The 13,445-nt window shown below is 38.1% G+C and overlaps 1 protein-coding gene across 1 annotated transcript in view; it reads right to left on the bottom strand.

The window, feature by feature from the left end:
* Nucleotides 1-1,469: 1,469 nt before the first annotated feature.
* The window catches only part of LOC128659988 (gastrula zinc finger protein XlCGF8.2DB-like), a 115,041-nt gene continuing 103,065 nt past the window's right edge, over nucleotides 1,470-13,445 (bottom strand). The window contains exon 3 of the mRNA XM_053713580.1: nucleotides 1,470-10,437. Within this exon, the coding sequence (XP_053569555.1) occupies nucleotides 9,329-10,437 (1,109 nt within the window). The 3' untranslated portion in view covers nucleotides 1,470-9,328. The remainder of the gene's footprint in view (nucleotides 10,438-13,445) is intronic.

Below are 13,445 nucleotides of genomic sequence, written 5' to 3' on the forward strand. Positions count from 1 at the left end.
TCTCTGACGTGCACAATATTGCACTACGTAGAACAGTGATAGGCACTGACTGCTAGTACTACCAATACCAATAGTATTAAATAAAGCAGCAGTCAGTGAAGGGAGGGCAAACTCACAGTACTTGCAATAAAAAAATAAACAAACTGACATACAGGGGAGGAGGTGGCTTGGAAAGGCTTATATTGTGGCTCCATAACAGTGAAGTTTAAAAACGGAGCAATGAGTAAACCAGAGTGTTCCATTTCCTCACATACCGCGGGGGTCAGGTAAGACACCAACGATGGCTGCTTGCAATAAAAAAATAAACGCAATGACATACAGGGGAGGAGGCGGCTTGGAAAGGCTTATATTGTGTCTCCATAACAACAGTGAAGTTTAAAAACGGAGCAATGAGTAAAACAGGAAACTGACAGTACAAGACCCATTTCCTCACATACCGAATCCCCTGCCCATGACGTCACTGACCCGGAATCGATTAAGAGCCTTCACTGCATCGATGCAGAATCGTTCACTGCTGCATCGTGATGCATCGGTGTGACGATTATTTTTGACAGCCCTAGTGCACAGTAACTGCCTACATAACACATTATGCAGTCATTATTAAAAACCTGTCTCACAAATAATTGAACTTTATGTGGCACAGTTTAATCACCCACAAATGCATCCCTCCCTTTCCTCTTCCTCCCTCCTCCTCATTTACTTTGGAAAACCCATAAAAAATTGTTATGTTACACCTGACCAGCACAATTGTAAAACACAAAAACTAAATACACCTATATATATATATATACACACATTACTTGTATATACTCCCTTTCCCCCCGCTCTCTCTTTATCTCACCTCTCTCTCTCTCTATCCCACCTCTATCTCTCCCCCACCCTTTCTCTCTCTCTCTCCCTCTCTTCCCCTCTCCCTTTCTTTCCCTCTCTCTTTCCCTCTCTCTCTCCCTTACCCTCTCCCTCTCACTTACCCTCTCCCTCTCTCTATGTTCTTCTCGCGAGTATCATAGCTAGCGCCTCACCAACCTGTGATCTCACCGCACGTCACTGATTTGTACATTGCCAGATGATTGCTCTGGATACTGGGACTGCCAGTTGATACCCATTGGCCATTGCCCCACATGTGACAGCTCCACCGCGTGTGTGGTGACGTTGCCGGAGTACGCCGTAATCTGTAGCACAGTGCAGTGGACGGGACACTTCTAACGGATCATGCAGGATTGAGGATAGCGTGTCTCAGAGTGGGCTCGGATGCTACCGGGTCTCGCAGTAGGAAGCTTAAGTGGTGTCCTCACTAACGGAACGTCAGGTGAGCTGAGTCGCCTTAAGTTTGTGGGCTTTTGGTTTACCTTTGGGTCATCTTACTTTGTATGCAAAGAACTGGTTGAGCGCTGCTTGTTTTGACAACAGTGCCTGTTATTAATATACATTACAAGGATACTATAGAAATAATTATCAGCTGAACAGCATTTTTCATATGGAACATTTATTTATACACCCCATATATATATATTTTTAACATTACTTATTTTTAGTTGAAATAATTTGTATTGTTTTCCTTGTGAACAACATCATCAACTTCACAACATGAACATTAGATAGCACCTGACAATCATTAGCCCAGTCTCAAGTACTAGCGCAGCACATCATTTATGCAGTAATAGAGTACAACTCTGATTTCCGGAATACCCTGAAGATCCGAGATCTGGGCCTCTCCATGTTGTTATCCAACAAGTAGCTCTGCATATTCTTAGACAGAAAGCCTCATGGCAATAAAAAGAAACATGAAAATGTAGATAAACAGAGCATATTTAAACAATAATAACATTAACTTTTACTAAAAATGCCTAAACCATAAGCTTGCCTGCAATATTCATATATGTTTACATATTGTAGGAAGTAGTAGCAGTAGAATTACCTTATGAAAAAGCAATTGTCGAGCAGCACTGGGGGTAGCCAAATCTATCTTCACCTTAGTCCCAATCCCAACCCCAACCCCAACCCCTCTGAGGTCTGATCTCTAGGGGAGCCTAAACTCCTCACTACTCTCTCTGGATGTCCGACTCCTTCATATTCCAATAGAACCATATCTTATGAAAATTGTCATTCGTGCCCTGAATCCATGAGGCACGCTCTGACATGGTGTATAAAGTTCTAATTTTCTCCACGATCTCAGGCCAAGTAGGTACCCCCACATTCCAGTATTTGGCTACACAGATTCTGGTAGCTGTACATAATGTTCTAATAAACGTGTTTATAGCTGAAATATATATTGGTATGCGTTCAATTTAAAAGAGCCTGTGCTATCATGAGGGTTATCTTTTCAGATAAAATTGTACTTAAAAGCGATGTGGGGTTTTGGAGTTGTATCTAAACTTTTGTATGGCCAGATACAGTTGTTAAATAATTTACTTATAACATTACTTATTTTTAGTGTTCTTTTTAGGGTTTATTAATTACATGTGTTTGTCACGCAAGGTGCGTCACAAATACCACACACATCTTTTGAATCACCTGACTTTATGTGATTTCTTACTCACTTATTTTTTACACAAATTATTTTGCATATGCACGTTAGATAACCTCTATTGTCATCTCAGTTACTAATTTAGCTTCTTCTAGTTGGCGCATAGTACATTATTCTCTTTCCCAAAGAGAATTTTTTCTCCTAAGCCAAACCCCTAACAACATCCTCAACCACGCCCATTTGCAAAGTGTCAGGGAATCGGCTGTGCAAAGGGAAGCAACCCTACTTGGTAAACATGTTAAAGGTTTCTGCCCTTGTGAATCCTTTCAAGATATTTCAGACTATTCTTTTGTGTAAATCTTTTTCCACCCTCTGTACATCTGTGTTATGATCTCCTTTCTCTTTAAATCCTTCTGACACCTCCCTTTCCACAACCCTTAAAAGGACCATCTGATCCCTATTTGCTTGCTTGATTATTTTAGTGTAACAGGGAAAGTTAGTTGTTAGGACTCTCCACTGTTATCCTGTTATCCAGCCTTTAGTGATTAAATAAGTCACTTCAACTGTCTCAACATTTATCCTCATTGAGACTTTGTTTCAATTAACATTGCTTCGCATATTCTAAGGACTTTAACATATCAAGAAGATCTGTATTCTGAACTCTCACCTCTCAGCTTACAAACTGCTCTCCGCTCCTGAATAGCAACTCTGTGACGTCATTCAAGCCGACACCAGCTCAGCATATGCAGACAGCGTTCAGACGCCAACCTGTTTACACAAGCTACTGCATCTACAGCCTTTAACCCTGCTTCCTACACAGCTTCAAGGAATACTAACAGCAAACAGTTGGTTTCAACGGAGAAACTTAAAGGATTTATCACCTCTCTAAAACTAAGAACCGGAGGAGTTATCTACAAACCGCAAGTATCAAAAGCCTTGATTAATACTCTATTGCATGTTTGCTTAACTCCACATAAAGACTTTGCTTATACAAATACCGGAACAACTCTGTTCGCATAATCAGACTTCATCTCTGCTTAAATTTGAGATTTATTAACTTTGCATACTAACTACAATTTAACCACTTACTGCCTTCTCTGCAGCACCATTTAAAGCTTGTATTTATTTAAGAAGAGCTATTTTACAACTACAGTGAAAGTTAACTGTGAGTTGTGCTTTTATTATTTTGCCTGTTAATTTGGATTAAATACGCTATTTAATCCCTTTCCTTGCTCTTCTGACAATAAGAGTTTTGGATTATTTAAATAGCTACAAATACAACATTTAGTTCATATCATTGTCTGAACTTTATTCATAAATTGCAAAAGACCTGACAGAAAACATAACAGAATAATCAAGCCTGTAAAATAGTCTCAACTGTAACTAAATATGGATCCAGTTGAGATGAGTAATCAAATAACCTCTCTAAATCAAAAGGTTGACTTATTAGCTCAGGGAATGACTGCACTGCAAAATGAGAACAACACTCTCAGGAGGATTATTAATGACTTTCTCACTCAAAAGACAACGGAGTTTCCTGAACCACAAGTTAACCCCCCAGCCACTTTCTCTGGTGACCGCTCTAAATTCAGAGAATTTAAAAATGCTTGTATGCTAATGTTTTCTTTGAAGCCACGTACATACCGAAATGATAAAGTTAAGGTATGTACCGCTATCTCATTTCTATCTGGAGAGCCTAGAGCTTGGGCGGATAGATTTTTTGAATCTGACGATCCTATGTTAAACTCCCTGGATACTTTTTTCCAAAACATGGCAGTATTGTATGAAGACATACACAAACAACAGACAGCCGAGAACACTTTACGCTCCCTAAAACAAGGTAAACGGGCTGTAGAAGATTACATTGCTGAATTTCAACTTTGGGCAACGGATTCTGAATGGAATTCAGTCAGTCTAAAAAATCAGTTCCGTTTGGGACTCTCTGAGCATCTAAAGGATGATCTCTCAAAGGTGGATTTCCCTGATACTTTAGAAGGTTTATTTAAATTATGCATAACAATGGATCGCCGTTACAGAGAGAGAAAACAAGAGAGAGTACATAGTGATTCAAGTTTGAGAAAACATTATCCCTCAACCCCTGAAAGGTCTACCAGTTCATCTGTTCCTATGGAGATAGGAGTTATTAGGGGACCTCTGACCAGTGAAGAAAAACTGAGAAGACGTATAGGAAGATTATGCATGTACTGTGCAAATAAAGACCACAATGTATCAACCTGTCCTCAACTTAATCGTCCAAAGAAGGGTAAGATATTACTTATGACTATTAAACCTCCCATCAAAGAGTATACTCATCTCTCATTAAATTTGTCGTTACAGTGGGATCAACATCAGTTCCAGGAAGTGGCCATAATTGATTCCGGGGCTTATGGAACATTTATTGATCAAGCATTGGTGTCACTTAATAAAATTCCTTGTGTGCAAAAAACCACTCCGTTGTTTGTGCGTGTTGTTGATGGGTCACATTTCCTCAAAGGTCCAATTACACACCAGACCATACCCTTACTCACTATCACCAACACTGGACACAAGGAATACATTACATATGACATCATCCCTAGTTCAGTTCACCCAGTTATACTCGGGTATCCCTGGCTTAAAAAACATAATCCCACCATAAACTGGTCTACCAATCAGATCATTTTTAATTCTAAATTCTGTACTGATACTTGTCACCCATATATAACCATTAATCATTTAGACCTCCTTCTTCCAAATGAGTATAAGGATTTCTCAGACGTTTTTAACCTCAAAAAAGCTGAAGTATTACCTCCACACAGAGAGTTTGATTGTCCGATTGACACGAAACCCGGGGCGGTATTACCTACAAACCGTATTTTTCCACTTTCACAAAAGGAATTACAACACCTTCGAGAATACCTCGATGAAAATTTACGCAAAGGTTTTATATCACCCTCATCATCTCCAACAGCTTCAGCCATATTTTTTGTAACAAATAAGGACGGGACTTTACGTCCTATTATTGATTATCGAGCATTAAATGCAGTCACTATCAAAAATCGTTACCCATTACCACTGATACCAGAATTACTTGAAAGATTGAATGGTGCCAATATCTTTACCAAACTCGACCTTAAGGGTGCTTATAATCTCATCCGCATAAAATCAGGTCATGAATGGAAAACTGCTTTCAAGACAAGGTATGGCTTATACCAATATAATGTTATGCCATTTGGTTTAACTAACGCACCCGCAACGTTTCAATATTTCATTAACGAAATATTCAAAGACCTCATGGACGTCTGTGTGGTAGTGTATCTCGATGATATTCTCATCTATTCGCGGGATATCAAGGAACATGTGAGGCATGTTCGATGGGTCCTTTCAACCTTACGTGAACATCACCTATATGCAAAAATGGAAAAATGTGAATTCCATAAACACACCATAAAATTTCTTGGCTATATAATCACACCATCTGGGATATCAATGGATCCGGAAAAAGTCAATGCAATCCTTCATTGGCCAACTCCTCATACTACTAAATCTCTACAGAGATTTTTAGGATTCTCTAACTTTTATAGGAAATTTATATCAGATTACTCAGCTATAGTACAACCTCTAACTAGACTAACAGGTAAACAAAAGTTCAAATGGGATGAAGACGCAGAAAATGCTCTTCAACTCCTAAAGGAGAAGTTCATCAATGCTCCTATTTTAAGATTACCTGACCCTACTCGGTCTTTTACATTGGAGGTGGATGCTTCTAATGTAGCAATAGGGGCTATACTATCTCAACAAGATGAAGAATCAAAAGAGTTACATCCTGTGGCATTCCATTCCAGGCTATTAAATTCAGCTGAAAAGAATTACTCAATAGGCGATAAGGAGCTATTGGCAATTAAATCATCATTGGAGCATTGGCGTCATCTTTTAGAAGGCACCTCAACTCCATTTACAATTTACACAGACCATCGTAATCTTCAATATCTAAAAAGAAATAAGACATTATCATCTCGTCAAGTACGATGGGCTCTCTTTTTGGACCGTTTTAATTTTCTCTTACAATACAGACCCGGAAAAAACAATACAAAAGCAGATGCTCTCTCCAGATCTCTTCAAGCTCCAACAGAAGAAGAAGAGAAACTTAGTATTATTCCTCCACATAAAATCCTCGGAATAATATCTACTCTTCAGACTGAAATTTTATCAAGTCAACAAAAGGATCTTTCTATTCCTAAAGTATGTCATAAAGATCCTGAAACTGGACTCTTCACTTTTAATAATTTAATATATATACCAACTGATTTAAGAAAACAGATTATGCAGCAGTATCATGATTCACCCCTTTCTGGGCACCCAGGAATAAATAAAACTTATGATCTAATAAAACGATACTTTTGGTGGCCTAGATTAAAAGAAGATCTTCTATTATACATATCTCATTGTCGGATTTGTTCCATGAAAAAGAAGGTTCACTATAAACCATTCGGGTTACTTAGCCCACTACCCATACCCGATAGGCCATGGTCAATCGTCGGTATGGATTTCATAGTGGAACTTCCTCCATCAAATGGTTACACAGCCATTTTGGTGGTCGTAGACCACTTGACCAAATTGGCTCACTTTATACCCCTAAAACAAACACCATCTGCTCCAACTACTGCTAAGTTATTCCTCTCTCATATCGTAAAACTTCATGGACTACCTACTTCCATAGTAAGTGATCGAGGATCACAATTTACTTCAAAATTCTGGAGAAATTTATGCATTCAATTAAAGATCTCTCCTAAATATTCCACGGCATTTCATCCCCAGACAAATGGGTTGACTGAGAGACTTAATCAAACTCTCGAACAATATCTCCGGTGTTACATCTCTACACAACAAGATGATTGGGCAGATTGGCTCTCGATGGCAGAATTTGCCTACAATAACTCAGTCAACAGTTCAACTGGTTTCTCCCCCTTTTATGCCACCTATGGGTATCATCCATCTAGTTTCCCGAAGATGGGTTTCAGTTCGAATTCTCCTTCAGCTCTGGACTACTCAATTAAATTGAGAGACAACTTTGTTACCATACAAAAACATCTACAGAATGCAAAGGAGACCCAAAAGATCTACTATAACAGGAAGCATGCTTTGCCACCCTCGTATAAAGTGGGGGATTTGGTTTGGTTGTCAACCAAAAATATCAAATTGAAGGTCCCCTGCAAGAAACTAGCATCCCAGTTCCTTGGTCCCTTCCCTATCACAAGGGTCATAAATGAGAATGCTGTTGTTTTGAAGTTACCTACCTCTCTAGCCATCCACCCATCTTTCCACGTCTCTCTTTTGAAACCATTTAAGGGGGATGCAGGTTCTCTGGACGCTGATGTTCCTGACAGTACTTCATTAATAGAAGCAGAGGATGAGTATGAAATTGGTCGTATTCTGGATTCTAGAGTTCGTAATCGAATCCTTGAATATCTGGTACACTGGAAGGGTTACGCTTCATCTGAGGATTCGTGGGTTCCTGTGTCTGATGTGAATGCTCCACGTCTATTGGCTGCGTTTCATTCTCGACATCCCCTGAAGCCTGGTCCAGGACTCCCTGTGATGCGATCTTGAACGGGGGGATCTGTTATGATCTCCTTTCTCTTTAAATCCTTCTGACACCTCCCTTTCCACAACCCTTAAAAGGACCATCTGATCCCTATTTGCTTGCTTGATTATTTTAGTGTAACAGGGAAAGTTAGTTGTTAGGACTCTCCACTGTTATCCTGTTATCCAGCCTTTAGTGATTAAATAAGTCACTTCAACTGTCTCAACATTTATCCTCATTGAGACTTTGTTTCAATTAACATTGCTTCGCATATTCTAAGGACTTTAACATATCAAGAAGATCTGTATTCTGAACTCTCACCTCTCAGCTTACAAACTGCTCTCCGCTCCTGAATAGCAACTCTGTGACGTCATTCAAGCCGACACCAGCTCAGCATATGCAGACAGCGTTCAGACGCCAACCTGTTTACACAAGCTACTGCATCTACAGCCTTTAACCCTGCTTCCTACACAGCTTCAAGGAATACTAACAGCAAACAGTTGGTTTCAACGGAGAAACTTAAAGGATTTATCACCTCTCTAAAACTAAGAACCGGAGGAGTTATCTACAAACCGCAAGTATCAAAAGCCTTGATTAATACTCTATTGCATGTTTGCTTAACTCCACATAAAGACTTTGCTTATACAAATACCGGAACAACTCTGTTCGCATAATCAGACTTCATCTCTGCTTAAATTTGAGATTTATTAACTTTGCATACTAACTACAATTTAACCACTTACTGCCTTCTCTGCAGCACCATTTAAAGCTTGTATTTATTTAAGAAGAGCTATTTTACAACTACAGTGAAAGTTAACTGTGAGTTGTGCTTTTATTATTTTGCCTGTTAATTTGGATTAAATACGCTATTTAATCCCTTTCCTTGCTCTTCTGACAATAAGAGTTTTGGATTATTTAAATAGCTACAAATACAACATTTAGTTCATATCATTGTCTGAACTTTATTCATAAATTGCAAAAGACCTGACAGAAAACATAACAATCTGAAAGGCTTTTCTCCTGTGTGAATCCTTTCATGATTTTTCAGATTACCGTTCTCTGTAAAAGATTTTCCACTCTGTATATATGAAAGGCTTTTCCCCTGTGTGAATCCGTTCATGAATTTTCAGCTCATTCTTTTGTGTAAAACACTCTGAAAAATCATGAAAGAATTCACACAGGGGAAAAGCCTTTCACATGTACAGAGAATGAAAAAAGTTTTACAGAAATGAGTAGTCTGAAAAATCATGAAAGAATTCACACAGGGGAAAAGCCTTTCACATGTACAGACTACTCATTTATGTAAAACTTTTTCCAGGCTTTTCCCCTGTGTGAATCCTTTCATGATAATTGAGACCATTCCTTTGTTTAAAACTTTTTCCACACTCTGTACATGTGAAAGGCTTTTCCCCTGTGTGAATCCGTTCATGAGTTTTCAGCTCAATCTTTTGTGTAAAACTTTTTCCACACTCTGTACACGTGAAAGGCTTTTCCCCTCTGTGAATCCTTTCATGATTTTTCAGAATACTCTTTACTGTAAAACATTTTCCACACTCTGTACATGTGAAAGGCTTTTCTCCTGTGTGAATCCTTTCATGAGTTTTCAGATTACACTTTTGTTCAAAACTTTTTCCACACTCTGTACATGTGAAAGGCTTTTCTCCTGTGTGAATCCGTTCATGATGTTTCAAACTTTTAATTTCTGTAAAACTTTTTCCACACTCTGTACATGTGAAAGGCTTTTCCCCTCTGTGAATCCATTCATGCCTTTTCAGATCACTCTTCCATGTAAAACTTTTTCCACACTCTGTACATGTGAAAGGCTTTTCTCCTGTGTGCATCCTTTCATGAGTTTTCAGATTACTCTTTTGTTTAAAACATTTTCCACACTCTGTACATGTGAAAGGCTTTTCTCCTGTGTAAATCTTTATATGACTTTTCAGATGATCTATTTGTGTAAAACATTTGCCACACTCAGTAAATGTGTGTGGTTTCTCACCTGTGTGAATTTTGTAGTGCTCTAGTAGAATAGACTTCCATCTAAAGCTTTTCTCACATTCTGTAGATTTGAAACGTTTCTCCTTTGTATGAATTATTTGGCTAGACTGTAGACTTTTCTCTACTTTAATATGTTTTGAAAACTCAGTAAATGTGTGTGGTTTATCCTCTGGGATAATAATTTCACTAGATAAGGCATAACTGTTGTCCTCTTGTTTGATGACTAAATTACTGTCTGTACATAATGATTGCTGCCCAGTTTCTGTCAATTCACCATCTCCTTTAAATATCTGCTGTGATATCCCCAATGTTTGTGAATAGTCATTGGTGTCTAAGACTTTTGGAGTTTGCGGTATAATTCTGATGCTTTCTGTAGTGAAGGATGGATATGAACTATTCAGGTGTTTGTCTACATAAAAAGAAATGGAATAAAAAAAAATAAGAATGTTTATTCATTATAATAAAATCCATCTAAATAAAAAAACTTTTTTATACTCTAAAATGTCTTCCTTTTTGTATTTTTAAATTTATTTACCTGTAAATCACAAATTAAAAAAGGATGACATAGAATGTAAAACATTACTACATCATAGTAACCTAAATGACTGATTATTGATGAAAAAAAGTTATAGGGCCACATTAAACAAGGTGCATGTGGATAATTCTCTCAGCCAGGAAACAAGTACATCTGTATTATGGGCAAGAGAGGTGGCATCCACCATCCACATTTAACATTACACAAGCAAGCGCACATACAGTTCTGCCCAGCTCATGCTCAACCAGTTGGGTGAGAACATGATGTCTTAATCATCACAGACTAATAATAAGTGTGAAATGTTTTGAGAGGATGTGGTTGTTTGATTTATATAAAACAGCCAAAAACTTTATTAGTTTAATAATAATAATAATAATAGTCACTGTAAAAACATAAATTATGCTTACCTGATAATTTCCTTTTCTTCTGATGGAAAGAGTCCACAGCTGCATTCATTACTTTTGGGAAATAAGAACCTGGCCACCAGGAGGAGGCAAAGACACCCCAGCCAAAGGCTTAAATACTCCTCCCACTCCCGTCATCCCCCAGTCATTCTGCGAAGAACAAGGAGCAGTAGAAGAAATATAAGGGTTAAAAGGTGCCAGAAGAATAAAAGGATGCCCCACATACATTTACGGGTGGGGAGCTGTGGACTCTTTCCATCAAAAGAAAAGGAAATTATCAGGTAAGCATAATTTATGTTTTTCTTCTTAAATGGAAAGAGTCCACAGCTGCATTCATTACTTTTGGGAAAACAATACCCAAGCTATAGAGGACACTGAATGCCAAGACAGAAGGGTACAATAGGCGGCCCATACTGAGGGCACTAGGCCTGAACCTCTACCCAATAAAAAAAATCCTGCTTCATCTGAAGCCAGGAATTGTTTTTAAGGAAAAGCCTCAAGGACACTGACTCGCAGCTAGTCCAGAAGCCAAACTAGAGACCGCAAAATGGACTAGACTGAGCCAACAGTCCACCAGGAGACACCGTCGCCCAATAGACGGTCCCCACTCACCCCCCCACTAATGAAGGGGACACCAGCCAAAACCCCCAAGGGGACAAGGCAAAGGAGAACCGAGGAAACCAAAAGGTCCCCTAATCCAAAAAAGAACACCTCCAATCGTGAGCCCAGCTCACAAAGACCCAAAGGGGCCCAAACAGGGAAAGTAGGTCATGCCTATACAAGCGAAACCCGGGATAGGACCAGGCACAGAGACAGAAAAGACTTCTCTCCAACATCCTGCAAGTACTGAATGCAACTGAAGAGGCAAAGCCCTCCCAGCGTCTGAACATATAATACCAAGTATTCAACCACGAAAAAATGTGTAACAGACCCAGTCGAATAACCCAGAGTTTGAGAACACACAGTCCATATCAGGAAGACACCGGGGGTACTTGCGAGGAAGAAGAAGCAGTTAAGCAAGAGGGCATGCTCCAGGCGACCTAAGCCGCCAGACCCACTCACAGGTCTCTAAAAAGGGGAACACAAAACCTCAATGGAGGCCCCCCGAGAAGGAGAGTATACCCTCAGAGCCTGAAAGTGAAAGTTAATTTAGGACATTGAAAACACAGCATCTCATTATACCCATGTATATCAACATAATCACTAACTTTTTTTTCTTAAAAAATATTAATCTTTTATTTTACTTACTAACGTTTTATGCAGCCGTTTGCTTATCGACTCCTCCCATCTTCTTCTTCCTGGTTTTTCACTCTTTACGTATAGAGCGGTCCCACCCGCTCTATACGTAACATCTCTGCGCGTTCATAATGATAAAGTGCATTTGCGCATGCAAGTATGCTAACCGCAATGCGCATGCGATTGACCAAACTGCTGGGCTCCAATGCGCATGCGTCTCACTCGACTCGCAACATAGTAATGAATGGATCACGACATTGTATTCATTCATTACTATGCTATTTGCAAACGAAACAAGCAGCAAAGAAGCAGCAGCGTTGTTGAACCTGAGGAATCGTAATCGGACAGCTTACATATATATATATTCATACAGTAAGTTGTTATTTATATCAATAGTAAGATAATATCTATTCTTGACAGTCATTTTATTGTATGCCAAACAAATTTTCTAATACAATAATAAAGTTTTTATAAAAAACGTTTATTTTATTATTTTTATCTCATTTTTTTTTTTCAAGCTACGAAAATCCCTAAATATAATAAATATGATATAGTTAGTCATGCAATATAAAGATAATTATATTAACAATCTTTTATGATATTTTCGAAAATTATAGATTTAAAATTCTACTCCAATACTGAATCAATAATATATCTTTCAAATTTGTGAACAATTGTCATCTTAAAAGATCTCTATATTATTTTATGTATGTTCTAAATTTAGCTATGCAAGTTCATATGATTTTTAATCTATAACTACTAAGCATTGACAATTATTGAATATAATATATTACTTCAAATAAAGAAAATATATCTGTATTTGTTTATAGTATATATAAAAATATATATATTTTTTTTTACCGGTATCTGTAAATATGAATTTATAGCGTTTAGTGAAATATCTAATCAGAACTTTTTGGATCGATATATAATCAAAATCTATTGCTGCATGTATTTATATCCCTGAAATATGTGTCAAATGGATTTGTAAGAATTTATCTATCACTATATATTAGTAAGATATACGTTTTTCAAATTTAAACTCTTTGAATATTACTCTCATTTCTTTTCTTTTTTTTTTTTTTTTTCTATTTCAGTATTATTTACTCGTATTTACTTTAAGGGCTAGATTTATTATAGCTGAGGCGTACAGGGGCACGTATACGCGCCCCTGTATGCCTCAGCTCGCCTGTGGCGGGGCGACATTACCCGCAGGTATTTGGCATTGCACACGAACGCAAT

This window comes from Bombina bombina, chromosome 5 (assembly GCF_027579735.1).
Source record: "Bombina bombina isolate aBomBom1 chromosome 5, aBomBom1.pri, whole genome shotgun sequence".
Taxonomy (NCBI): Eukaryota; Metazoa; Chordata; class Amphibia; order Anura; family Bombinatoridae; genus Bombina; species Bombina bombina.